Genomic DNA, 14,006 nt, shown 5'->3' on the forward strand with positions numbered 1-14,006 from the left:
ATCCAACTTGTTCCTTATGACAGGAAAAGGAAAAAAAAATCAATGTTTCAAAAGAAGCTGCTTTAATAGTCTCCCAGCCTTTCAAGCTTTGTATGCGAGAGCAGCGAGTCTGACTGAGACGGACAAAGGAGCATCTACTGAATGAAAATGAACAAATTAATGAATGCAGTCCTTTGTTTCCAGACACAGACACACAGCCATACCTTATCCATTCACACAGTACAAAACATTTTTCAGAAACAGATTTGTTTTGTTTTAGTGCCTTAATTCTTAGTTTCACCGGTTACTGTGATGCAAAAACATGTAAAATGTGCTCAATCAGTGGTACATAATTGTAACATGACTAAAGATGGGTTCACCTGATAGTTTTAACAAGTAGCTTCACTTGGGAGTGTTGGCCTGACATTATTATCATCATAAAACATTTCATTGTGGAGTCGTTGATCCCATTTTTTGTTGTAGACGCAAACACCAATTAGGCCTTAAATATATTATCACAGAGGTAAACTTGACAATGGGTCAATATCCAATTCCAGTCTCCAGCCTTCTTCCCACTGATCCAACTTCCATGGTTTGGCACTTGATCAGAAATGGTGGCTGTAAATGTAAACACCGACATATTGAACAGAAATACATGTTCAGCTAAGTGCTAAAAATTAAACAAATCCAAACATCCTTTAAGCTGGTCTGTTTCAATCCCCAAGTATAAAAGTGAGGTGTTGTAGTCAGTAATCAGTGCTATGGCGTGTCAAGTTGCTTTAAAGATTTAGTGTCATTGTCCGTCAGCGCACACAGGCTGCTAAGAGTCTTTGAGCATATTTATTCGTGCAAAGATCTTGAGAGCAGGACCTAGTTTAATGTTCATAGTGCTCATCAGATGGTCCTCTTTGAGCAGGAGCAGGGCCTGTCCATCTATCTCCTGAGAGCGAAACTCCTCTGCAATCTCCTGACAACCTGTAACAACAGACAGTTTCAGTAAATTTGCATCAACCATATTGAGCCAGGTGACACCTATTTTAAAGAACAACTAACCCCAAAATCAACTTTTTTTTCTAGCTAAGTTGTATAAATGGGTATCTTATAGTGTTGTCTACATGTATCTGTCACTATTTTAACAATTTAGTGCATATTTGTTGAAATCCTGTCTTTGTGTCCAAAACCGTCTGTGTGGCGCCATCTGCACCTTATCGAGTGCATTACATGCTTTACTGTTAGTCACCTTCGTGATTAGCTCTGAGCGGGGCGCTTACGTCAGCAGGAGGGCGCCGACGTCAGCGGCCTCTCTTCTGTGGAGTATAAAAGCAGCCCACTCCGCACACGCCCCCGTAGCGAGTTGGAGTTTGGAATAGCGAGTGTCTTTATATCGATTTTCAGGTTTGCGATTTATTAGCGTAGCTTTTAGTTAGATTTATTACATAGCTTTTAGTTAGATTTATTAGCATAGCTTTTAGTTAGATTTATTAGCATAGCTTTTAGTTAGATTTATTAGCTTGTCGTAGTTTAGATAGTTATTAGATTTAGTTGTAGTTTAGTCTTAGTGAGAGATTAGTAGCATTTAGCATAAGAATTAGCTAGGTTAGCTGTATTTAGTGTTCTGTATTGTGTAATATTAGGTGTAGTGTTGTAGTCTTGTTTGTTAGGATGGGGAGAAAGTGTAGTGTTGTAGGTTGTCATAGTTCTGTAGGTTTACATTACTTTCCTCAGGACTTAGAAATTAGGCGCCAGTGGCTGCGCGCAATTGGCCTGGGGGAAAACTGCGAACTCCCGCCTCGTGCTGGAGTTTGCAACCAACATTTTACTTGCGATTCCTTCGCCAACTCCTTGGAGTTTGAGCTGGGCTACAGTAAGGTTCTTCGTTTGAAGAATGAGGCAGTCCCCACCCTTGCTCTTCCACGACTGAGCCCACCGACACTGCTGCCCCGCCAGCAGGACGATTTCAGGCGCCAATCTGAGGTGAGTGAGAATAACAACCTAAAACTGCTACTAATGTCATGTAAGTAGAATTTCGATAGTGCACGTTGAAATAGATTGTAGTAGTGTCTCAAACAATGCGGGATCTGGCGTGTAAATAAACTATGCACTGGGTGAGGCTTGTGGCTGCGTGTGCTCCAAGCGGTGCGCCCCGCACTCGTTCACTTGACTTGGGCAGAGAAACAGCAGTCTGCATCCATCAGCTGCCTGGCAACTCTCTAACCCCGCTCAAACAGAGAGCAATGAACCGCATGAGACGGTGAGCTGACAGTTACACCGCTGTATATTATGACATGTGAACTTTTATAGCCTTTTGTAGCTAGCGGGAGTGGCTAATGCATCAGTCTGCACAACAAAGTTACGCTGAGACCGCGCGTAATTGTGCTTGAGACTGAGCACCAAACTAGTCTACATTTTCGCGATGACAGTAGCTTTCATATTTGACAACAGCTGCGCAAAACGTGAGTGCATCTACAAGCTAACCTATAAAGCTAACGGATAGCTATCATCTAATGTGTGGCTAAACTGACCGGGCAGGTGCCCGTGGCTCCGCGCGCGCTCGTGTGATATGTGATCGTGGTCAGTGAGGGGCGAGAGGGCTGACCACTCCAGGTGGACCGTATGGTTATTGGGTGCTCAGGTGCTGGGATCCATATGTTGGCTTACGTTCACTAATCTGCATTAGACAACAATTAAATGCACTAAGGAAATGTAACACATTACCCTTCTTCTGTAGTGTACATTTTAAAAAATAATATGTATTTTTACGTTTTCAGCCAGTGACCAGAGAATTTGGCTGCCAGACTGATCCAGTCATTGTAAGGCATGCAAGTGTCCAGGCCAATGTGAAGCCGAGCAGGCGAAGCAAAGGTGAAATCTCTTTTTATTGTTTATACAGTCATTTTATTTCTAAAAACACTCTGTTTTGTGTAAATGATAATTACGGCCATTTTTAACATGTTTGTTTATTTTGTTTGTGTTTTGTACAGCTACTCAAGCCCGGACCGCTTACACAAGCGTCGGTTGTGGTACTGAGGACCTGATGGAAATCCCTCTTCCTGACAGTCCCAGAGCAGCCTCTACACCTTTAAAAAGGAGAAGGTGTGAGGTGTCAGCGTCTGACCCCAGCTTCCACATCGATGACAGTGCCAGCACTGTGAACTGTTCAAGGTAAAAAGAAAATCTAGCTTTTTAATAGAAAAAATATATACAGCGTCCTGGTTTTTTGAGGGATGAAATATCCTTTATTTTATATAGCATTCCCACTGAAGTCCCTCCACACAAGGACAAAAAATATATTGTTCACGAGGACCAACTGCTGGAGCTGTTCAGGCGCTGTCCTGTCTGCACTGGTCGTTGTGCTGTGGACACCATCACAATCGGCACACTGCTTCGGGTCACTCAACAGTGTCCTCGCTGTGAGTTCTCCAATCAGTGGTCCAGTCAGCCCATGGTGAACAACATCCCAGCTGGAAACCTACAGCTGTGTGCTGCTGTGCTGTTCACCGGCTCATCCTTTAGCCAGATTTCAAAGGTACAGCACAAATTATTTTGTTTGGATTTTGTTTCCATCTATTATCAGTTGATAACCTATTTTTTCCTTTTATAGTTCTTGAGGGCCTTCAATATTCAGGGACTGTCAGAGCAGTGCTTCTACAGGCATCAGGCAAAGCTCCTCATCCCTACGGTCAACTGGCAGTGGAAGCTGGAGCAGGAGGACCTCATCAGGGAGGCTCTTGAAAGCGGCTCTGTGTCACTGGGTGGGGACATGCGGGCAGATTCACCTGGTAAATACATTTCATTAACATTTATCAGAAGTAAAAGTCAGCTAACGTACAACTTGCATTCGTGTAGGACATTCGGCCAAATATGGCAGTTACACGATGATGAATCTCAGTAATAACAAAGTCATTGACATCCAGCTAGTCCAGGTAATGGAATTCAAGGAATGTTTCAATATGTAATTTGGGATCACTCTGTGCATTTCAGCACCTAATTTATTTTTTGTCTTATTAGAGCAATGAGGTTGGAAACAGCGTGCGCATGGAGAAGGAGGGCTTTGTGCGGAGTCTGACTATGCTGGAAGAGAGGGGTGTCAATGTGGAGGCCATTGTGACGGACCGACACACCGGCGTTCAGAAGTTTTTAAGGGAGGAAAAGAAGGAAATCAGGCACTACTTTGACCCATGGCACATGGGAAAGGGTATGCATTTGGGGAATGCTGTGTAATATTATGGTTATTCTGCATTTAGTAAATATGTATTTTAAACTCTAGGAATTGGGAAAAAAATTGATGAGCTCGCAAAGAGAAAGAGCACCCAGGACGCTGGCCAGTGGAGAAAAAGCGTGGTAAATCACCTCTATTGGGCAGCTTCGACTTCCTCCTCGGGACAAGAGGCTGTCGCTAAGTGGACGTCTGTGGCCAACCACATGCAGAATGTGCACACGCACGACAATGCCCTGTTCCCTCGGTGCCTACACGGGCCTCTGGTTGGGGAAGGGTCAAGAGTGTGGCTCAAACCAAGTAAGTTTTGCATTTGTTATCAGTAATACTGGCCCTTTACTCATTGTATTTTATGTACATTTCAAAAATGTAAGGTTGGCATTGTCATTCGAAACAAAAACTGCTTTACAATTATGTCATGGTAATTTACTCTGTAGGCACAGCAGCATGTGAGAGGCTCAGTGACATTGTGTTGGCTCCACGCTTTGTGAAGGATGTGGAGAAAATCAGCCCGGTGTACCACACGTCAACCCTTGAGGCCTTCCACAGCCTGATAATTAGGTTCTCCCCCAAAAGTGCAGGCTTCTCCTTCAGAGGAATGTTAGCAAGGTAATACATACATACATTTAAAAAAAAAAAATGTGTGAATCTGTACCTAAAAATGTTGTAGGTTGCAAATTGCTGCCCTGCACTACAATGAAAATGCTACAAGGTCACATGCTACAACACTTGAAGGTGTACTGCGGTATACGATAGTGTACCCAAAGTACAAACGTGGCGACTACACCGTGCGAGCCTTGAAGACCAGAGCTACCTCAGGTATGTCACATTAAAAACAACACAACCAATGCTTTTACAAAGACAAATGTTTTGTGCTTTGTTTACAGTCTACATTGACCAACTAATGGCCCTGCTGTTTGAAAGTGTGGTTGAGGATCCTCTCCCATACCAGGAGCACACAGACAAAGTACCTGTGCCTGAACCACTCTGTGCCCAGTATGAGAGGCCAGACAAGCAGGAGGCTGTGAGCAGGCACAGGTCCAGATTTTTCAAGAGGACATAAGGTGAGCATGTTAAGTTTTGGCTTGATTATTTTGTGTGGCAAATATAATACGTAGATTACATAGCTAGTTTATAATGCTAGGCTATAGTGCTAGTTTAGCAAATGTAGAATAAGTAAGGATTAAACAACAAGAAGCTGTGTATTACACAGGTTTACTGCACAACGCAGAGTCAGTTTTTTCAGATGATTTATCTAAAGCGACTTCCACAACAATAGTAGCTTAATTTTTAATCATTACTGTGGAAATTGCTGCAGTGGAGTGATATAGAAGATGATTTTCAGACGAACTGTGCGATTACAGGGAAATAATGCACCAGTTACCATTAGAATTCTCAGATGATTATGGATTGACTGTGGAATATGCATTATTATATTTTCAGACTGGCCTGGCAGTATGGAACACAATCTTTTCAGAATGCAGACTGTGTTGCCTGAGAGAAGTGGCTAACCATGAACCAAAGTCCAGTGGATGAAAAAAGCCCGTGTATGAGTGGTTTTCTGGATTTTCCAGCTTGAGGTGTGTGCAAGACAGGACTGGCCACTCATTTGAACTGTCATAAGTACCTGTAGGTGAGCACATCACAATATTGCTCAACTCGCATTAAAATTCTAACAAATGTAGCATAGGAGTATTGTATTTTACACCAGTAAGTGGGAGAATCGTTTTTAGTGTTGACCAATAAATGCATTTGTTGACACCTATCATTTTGTTTATATTACTATTTCCCCAAGTGGTTTATATTTCTTCTCATTGAAAACAGTTTTTTGCCTTATTGAGGACTATATTTTAAATGTAAATTAGAATGATGCTAACACATCTTGCACGCAAAAATGTATGCTGAGTTGTAACAGACTTTTCTTGTCCATGCAGAGTCAGAGGTGGAGAAAGAGGTGGAGAAAATGCATGCAAACCATTCTTCATGTCCACTGTATGTATCGGATCACACGGTGATGCATTTGATCAGTATATTGATGACAGACTTCCCTTTTAAAGTAATTCATGTCTTAGTGTGTGTTTTTTTTTTTATAACATTTCAATTCACATTTTCAGACGACCTCTCTATCGGGCAAAGAAAGAATGTTTCTGGAAATGGAGGCACATTGGACAAGGACAGTCGCCAACCACATATAGAACGATGGGAGTAAACATTGCAATATGAAGAATTCTATAAGCTGACATGCCACTGGACAACATAGTAGATGAAATCAATGTTCCATGCAAGATTTAATTGTAGACACTGATCAGCAATCCAAGAACAAAATGAAGCCTTTAGCTGTTTCTGTCAGATATTTCACAGGATGGTTTGGTGAGGTAGAACCAGCACCACTTTGTCTCTAGAAGCTGAAAACTTAATGGTGCATGTGTAATTATTTTAGTTGGTATTGCTGGATTGCAGGTTCTATAATGTGATGTCACACTCCCCAGTGGGGAGGCAGGAGCCAGTTTTTCATATTAACTGCATTACACTTTCACAAGTTGCAGCCAAAAAAATAAATGTATGAATTACAAAAATGATCACTAATTTCAGTCACTGGGTCCATTATCTTTCTTATACAAGACCAAACATTTCCTCAAAAATGAAATAATTGTACCTCTATATAACATTATAGGCCTTTAGAACACTAACCTGCAACCCAACAACTGTATAGCCATAAGAAGTCAACTTTGTCTCCCGTGCATTGAGAAGACCTGCATGCATGCAGCATACTGTACATGAGCTACTGCTACTTGGTTAATTTAAGCCATCCTGTAGCTCAACTGTGGATGCAAGAATTCAGCTTTACTGCTATGTTTTTAATGCCTTTCCCCCTCAAAACTGTAATTATATCAATCTAAAAGGCGTATCAAAGTTTGATGGATGATCGAGCCACATTTAAAAATTCAGTTCAGTGTGTTCTAGTTCTGATTCCATAAATTAAGTATTAAACAGTCAAGTTCGATATTGTATGGCAAGTATTAATTTAAATTGTATTTGTTCAATTTGTTTATTGCACACATGTAGGTAGACTAAGTGAATAGAGTACCACATGCAGCTTGATCCTCAAATGAAATATAAACTGTCATTATTGATTGATTGATATTGTCGTTGTAAGGTTAACAAAAGAAAAATTGCATTGGGTAATTGCAATGTTGTAAAAGCCAGGAAGTACAAAATTAAGTAAGAAAACTTACCAAAAAAATAAGATCTATCATTTTCACTATTTCAACTAAATAAGCATACATGTAAAGACTTTATTATAGCCTTTACTCATCATTTAGTGGTAGTTCAGTGCGTGTGTAACATTGGTTAAACCTGTAATTCACTAAATGTAGTAATAATAGAAATGACTGTGGACCCAAGAGCCTAATGTTACAGACCCTTAGTTAAGCCTTTAGATAAACATGGATGATTTATCTGCTTTATCTTCAATGACCAACCGAAAACTATTTTTAGGACAGTGTTCTTGCACAATATTTTTTTTTTTTATGTGACATGTTTTGTGCACTTTGCTGTGAGAGAAATAAAATAAAGCTTTGTAATACATATAATCAAGTCTCTATACCTCACACATTCTCTGCTTGTGACACTGAGATACATCTGCAATGCTTATGTAGACCACAGTGAAAAGTCTACATCTAAAATAGATCGGTAGATTCTGAAAGCAGCCAGGACAGTTACGTTTGGTCCCTTAGCTGCGATGCTAACATCGATCTAGCTCAATGCTAAGCCGTTAGCTTTGTAAATGACAGCGGAATCACTAATAAAATAACCCCGCGCCTCAGAGCAGTCTCGGGTACAAGGCCGCTGTCTGCCACGATGCCTGTCCTGTGTAAAGAGAGCTGTAGAGCTGTCTCACCATGTTGCTAAATAAGTTAGCTCGCTGTGCTCGAACTTTGTTTACGAGGAGCGTTGCGAGTGCATCGTTAGTCAAATGACTCAGGCCTGTCAATCAGACCCCGAAACCCCTCCCACCCCTCACCCCTCCCGCGTGCCCCTTAGTCCTCCAGGCAACGCCCCTTTTCTGTTGAGATTTTCAAATCTGACACTCTCAGGCTGAGCCTCTGGAAGGGGGGGTTAGATACCCTTTAAAGGGATATGTTTTTTGAAATATAACTATTTTGCGACCAGGAGGCATCCCGCCTCCCACGGAAGGTGTTCCAGGCATGTCTTAGTGGGAAGAGGCCTCGTGGAAGGCCCAGGGCACGCTGGTGGGACTATGTCTCCGAGCTGGCCTGGTGTCGCCCCAGAACAGCTGGAGGAGGTGTGTGAGGATCGGGAAGTCTGGGCATCCCTGCTTAGACTGCTGCCTCCGTGACCCGGCCCCGGAAAAAGCGGAAGAAAATGGATGGATGGACTATTTTGCCTTTAAAAAAAACTCTTGTTTGAGCAGCATCAGCTACGAAGCGGCGGAGTGATCTGTTAGGTTGCCAGATCTACAGTAGTTTGTTTACCTGCGGCCGGCATTACTACACGTGGAATTCACAAAGGAGCTTTCTACAAATCAGATATGGTAACGTTTGGAGGACTACCCGATGATTTTTAAGAGGTTTTTAATGCAGGCTACGAGTTACCATAGACATGCGCTAGCCTAGCACTAGCCTAGCACCACTAAACTCTTCAAATATAAGGACTGCATGAATAAAAATAAAAAAATCTACAGAAATCAACAACACTGGATAACTAAGAAATGAGGCCCTATGTCAAAAATCCTGAAATATCCCTTAAAGAAGTGCCACTAATAAGAAGTAAAGATGTATCAAAACCAATGGCTGCTGGCTGCTCTGCTTTGCGACGACGACACTAGAGGCCGCCATTGTTCTGCCATTGCTGTAGTACCTCCATATAGCCACTAGTCTCCCATTGGAATGCATTGGATTTTAGACACGTGAAAAACAACTTTAGAGCCTGGTCCCTAATTTTCTTAAACTTTCTACAGCTAGATATTCCTCCTGTGATAACACTGGGTTAGTTACAATTAAGGGGACCAGGCTGGTTTTCGTAAGAAAAATGTTCGAAATTTCTCATACAAATGAGGGCCGGACTGTTAGCATTGGAGCAGCGCGAACGACATGTCACACAAGGGTCGAATCTATAGTGAAGATCCCGCCCTGATGACCTTTTTGGGAACATGCTTCGTCAGAGCTGGGGAGGAGGAGTCAGTAAATCAACCATGAACGTGGTCAAACGGGGAGGACTGAGCAGGAGCTGTCTATTTATATATACAATCTATGATTCATGTAGCTTAGGCTATTAGAGACATCTGAATAGGTTTATGCTGCTACTTCTCATGTGTACAGCCCTATGTGGCACTTGGGTCAAAATGTTTGCCCATATTAGATCTAAACATTTATATCAATCCACCCCTGGGTTAAGAATGTTGTCTTTTCATTTCATAAACACACACAGTTGCAGGGCAAACAATATTTCTAAGGACGATACCTGGGAGCGAGCAGATGAAGTTGTACACCTCTCTCACATTCCACTTGGTCGGGTCGTTGGGTGGGAAGTCCTGGTTGGGTGCTTGTGTGTCTCTGCTGGGGCTGTTCTCTGCGTCTAATGTCCGGCTGGGCTGCCTGTGAACAGTAGGTGGTGCTGGTACAGGGGCCGGAGCAACTGTTCCCGAGCTGGCAGCCGATAGAGGGGACGGAGCCTCTTCAAAGCTGGACATGTCGGAGCAAGGGCTGGACTCTTCTTGACTGGGCTGGGACGGGTGAGGGGAGGACACAGAGCCCCCCTGTGGCTGCTGACGAGGAGGTGACAGTTTCTGGAAATACAAATGTTCATCAGCTTACTTTTGTGACAATATTAAAAGTTGTGGTTCAAGTTGCTCTATACTATGTATTATCCAGGCTGAATTTAATATATGAAAATCTCTACTATGATGGCAATGAGGGAATAGGAATATGAAGGATTTCTTTTTTATGTTTAGTGTCTTTGAGGAGACCACATGCTAAAGTTTGAAAATCCAACAGTGCGTATGTGTCAAAATATGTATATTGAAAGTCTGGCTGTTTACCTGTTTCTTGGCCTCTACGCTTGGTCGGCCCGGGGGTCTTCTCCGCCAGCGGCTATTACTTCTGTCTGGATGGAAAAGGCCGACGCGCTTTGAGCAGCCCACATTGTACCTGTTTACCAAGAAAACAATGTAAATTCTGCTAAATCCTAATAGTAGAACTGTGGAAACCATGGTATGAGTGTACTAACCTTTTAGCGCATGGTGTGGAACAGAATCTTTTCGATCCTTTGAAAGTGTAGGCAAAGTCGACCCAGCCGCAGTACTCACAGGTCAACTTCGGCTCCTGATCTTGTTCCTTCTCTGTAAGAAAAAGAAAAGACTGTCAAGAGAACCTCAAGTCATTTTGATCAGAATGCTTGTCTTGCAAATGTGTCTGTGTTGTTTTGTTTTTGGTGGTGGTGAGGGGGTTATTACATCAAATTGTGCAGTTTTATTGCAGTCGCATTGGGGAAAAGTAATCACCTCTTCACATTCTTTCGCTTTGCTTCAGTAAACCACCATGAGTAATATAAATGATAGTTAATAACCACTTAAGTCTTAATCTTAAAATATGATTATTTCATCAGTTATTTGGTAAACTAATACATTTCCTAATTAAACCCAGTGAAATGCTGCACACAGACACACACTGACCGGGCTGGCTGATGTCCTCCGGCTCAGAGTCGGAGTTGCCGGCATTGCTGACAGGGGTCTTATCGGGGTCCGAGGAAAGCAGATGGTCATACTTGTTGGGGCTGTCAATGAGAATGGGCAGACGCTCCACCTGAACACACACAGATACAAACAGAAGACTGAATAAAACTAAATTACGTATGTTTGGTAGTTTCATTATTTGGTTGTTTTATAAATGTAAGTACATCCTAGTGATTACATGTATATTTGCTGACATCTTTATAAAGGCTCAGGGTTCCCCAAAGTGAAGCCAGTAGCCTCTCTTGTCAAAGCTCATGGGATATTTACACCAAATGTCCAGTAGGAGGCAGTGGATTTGTAATGACAAGAACCAGGAGTTTAAAACATTTAGTAAAATCCACAGAGCAAAAAAACAAACAAAAAATGCAGCGATGTAAATGGCATGTTTGCAGTCCAGGAGAAGAAGTGCCGCAGAGGTAGATTAAACGTTTGTCTTCCCGTCTGTGGTAATTGGATCCTTATAAACAGTGAAAAACACCTTGATCCATCTGCTGTCACAGCTCCTGTCGAGGCCCACTGTAATTAATGAGTTAGTCACACAGAAGCTAGAGCTCCGCGTCTCACTGACAACTCCCCGCAGACGTGTAGTACACCGGGGAGCACGCGACTTGAGGCTGTTGGTTACAGTCACGTAACTGATACTAGGATCACATGCATCTCAGAGGACGTTCGTAGAAGTCAGTGCTACAGGGTAAGCAGATTTTATGTGCAACAATATCACATGGAAATGGGGCACTTTGTCATTATCAAAACACACTATTTCAAATTGTCATTCCCATTTCAGCTAATAATAGAATTACAGAAAAATATCCATAGCGCAGAACTGTTGCGCATAGATTTATTATGTGTAATGCATTGCTGGTTTTATATTAGATAAATGATACCACATAATGTTTTCCAGAGACTTACTAAACAAATGCAGTCTTTGAAATTTGCACCTATTAAACCCAATACAACAGGGCTAATGTGGCTGATGGGAGCATACTCACACACACTGGGAATGGCTCGGCCCCCTCTTGGATCACAAAGCCTTCGATGACATGCGTGAGGACCTGGGGCTTGACGATGGCCTGGGGCAGTCTGCTCTCCCCATTGTGCGGCGCGCTGCCCGTCACAGTGGGCGCCTCGCTCTCATTTCCAGAGGTCATGGCTGGAGGCGGGGTCCCAGGTGCTGCACTCTGCCTCTTCCCTGAGCCCCCGCCTGGCACACAAGCACAACAATATGGTTCTAACAGGGGTATAATAAGAAATACATGTTTCAGTGACACAAGAGAACAGGTATTTGGATATGAAATTATTTAGAGAAACAGCTTTTTAGTGGTGTGCGCCATTCAGTCACTAATAAGTTGATTTCATTAAAAAAATTAAAAATATGAGAAGGAAAAAAAAAAAACTCATCTCACAGAAAGTAATGCTATACTATGAGCTTTATACCACGTACAATCTATGCTGGCCTCGAGTAGGAAATTAAAATGTGCACACTTTATTTTTTTCATATTGCTAAAAGTTCAGCAAATAGAAAAATTGATTTAAAAAAAACAACAATCTTTAAGAGTCAACTCTGCAGATTAGTTGTGACTAAATCGTATCTCTCTTTTTTTCCTGTCGATATTGAAAAGAACGGACCATCAGGCAGGAGCGGATCGATACGACTGTAAATCACGAGTCCCGTCTCCATATGGACTCACTCAGGACCATAGACTGCCTGTGGACCAGTGCTGAACACCGAAGCGAAAGTGCACAATAACAACTGAACGGCCGCCGCGTGCTTGGCCCATGGATATATAAAGACTTTCCTTACCGCATTGGCCCCCGCTAAATTAAATCTCAAAAAAAGACGAGGCTTTGTTGCACGTGCACGCAGCACTAACAAGAACCTACTCCTGTTGTCTCCCCAGTTCAGTGCGTTAACGCTGCACCGCGCACCATTTCGAGCTCGTAAATAAAAGCCCCTAGTCCCGCCTCCTGCTCTCACTGAGGGCTCTACGGAAAACCCCGAAGATGCGGCACGTGATTAGCGAAAAAGGCCGAACGGTGCGGTTGAGGCAGGCTGGCAACAGGTACTTTAGTTGTGACGTGTAGAGGCAACTTCTTGGCAGAGGTGGGCAGTGTAGCCAAAATAGCCAAAATATTTACTCAAGTAAAAGTAGTGACCCTAACAATTACTCAAGAGTAAAAAAGTACTTGGAGAAAATGTTACTTGTAAGCACTGTGAGTGCTGAGTAACTGTTCTAGAGGAAAGTCTGATTAATTTTCATTTGTGTGAAACAAAACACAAAACAATGTGAAAAAAAAAATATTTACAAAGGAAAATTCCCACAAATTGCATGAACATACAGAAAAACGAAATAATTGTAATGAACAAGGCACACTATTTTATACATCAAAATGAAGCATTTGCCACTTAAATATTTACTCACAGTTGAAAAAGTAAAAAAAAAATTTTCTCAAGTAAGAGTACAGACACTAAGTAAAAAGAAACGCATGATAAAACTACTCTAAGAAGTACAATTTCTTCAAAAATGTACTCAAGTACATGTACCTGAGTAAATGTGACTAGTACTACCCGTCTCTGCTTCTTGGAGTACATTTTTCACAAAGTACTTTATGTCATTTACTTCTACAACAGTAGATTTTGAAGTAACAGTACTTGAATCAAACATTTGATTTACTATGGGTAAATCTGTAAGTGATAAAATGTCATGTTGACATATAAAAATGAATAAAAGTTTAGGGCAGGCCTAAACAAAAAAATAAGCCCAGAACTTTTAAATTTATTGTTTTCTTATCTCATTTCAGGGAGTATTGTTTGGAAATATAATTTGTTTGTCAGATAACAACATTAAACAGAGTGCCTCGAACACAGTTTTAACTTTCTAAGCTCACTTGCTACAGTAAGATTTGTACTTTATTAGCCTCAATCTCTCATTACAACATTTAGACTCTTAGAATGCTTTTTTGGATTATAAACAAGCTGACAACCCACTGGTGAAGGCCAGCAAAGTAATACACACAGCAGGTGAATGTGTCCCAAATCTGAATTTCATGAGAAAGTGA

General features: G+C 41.8%; 1 protein-coding gene and 1 long non-coding RNA gene across 3 annotated transcripts in view; one reads left to right on the forward strand and one right to left on the reverse strand.

Annotated features, from left to right (window-relative positions):
* Positions 1 to 456: 456 nt before the first annotated feature.
* Positions 457 to 14,006, reverse strand: part of phc2b (polyhomeotic homolog 2b) — a 31,454-nt gene continuing 17,904 nt past the window's right edge. For both annotated transcript variants that reach the window (XM_079579030.1, XM_079579029.1), the window contains exons 10-15: positions 11,939 to 12,150; positions 10,890 to 11,019; positions 10,445 to 10,556; positions 10,257 to 10,365; positions 9,680 to 10,004; positions 457 to 954 (exon numbers count right to left, since the gene is read on the reverse strand). In XM_079579030.1, coding sequence (XP_079435156.1) covers positions 800 to 954; positions 9,680 to 10,004; positions 10,257 to 10,365; positions 10,445 to 10,556; positions 10,890 to 11,019; positions 11,939 to 12,150 — 1,043 coding nt within the window. In that variant the 3' untranslated portion in view covers positions 457 to 799. The remainder of the gene's footprint in view (positions 955 to 9,679; positions 10,005 to 10,256; positions 10,366 to 10,444; positions 10,557 to 10,889; positions 11,020 to 11,938; positions 12,151 to 14,006) is intronic.
* LOC306979914 lies at positions 3,829 to 4,388 on the forward strand. The gene is made up of 3 exons (XR_013793972.1): positions 3,829 to 3,902; positions 3,988 to 4,174; positions 4,247 to 4,388. It is a non-coding gene; the product is annotated as an uncharacterized lncRNA (long non-coding RNA).

The sequence above is a fragment of the Gobius niger genome (genome assembly GCF_951799975.1).
Source record: "Gobius niger genome assembly, chromosome: 20".
Lineage (NCBI taxonomy): Eukaryota > Metazoa > Chordata > Actinopteri > Gobiiformes > Gobiidae > Gobius > Gobius niger.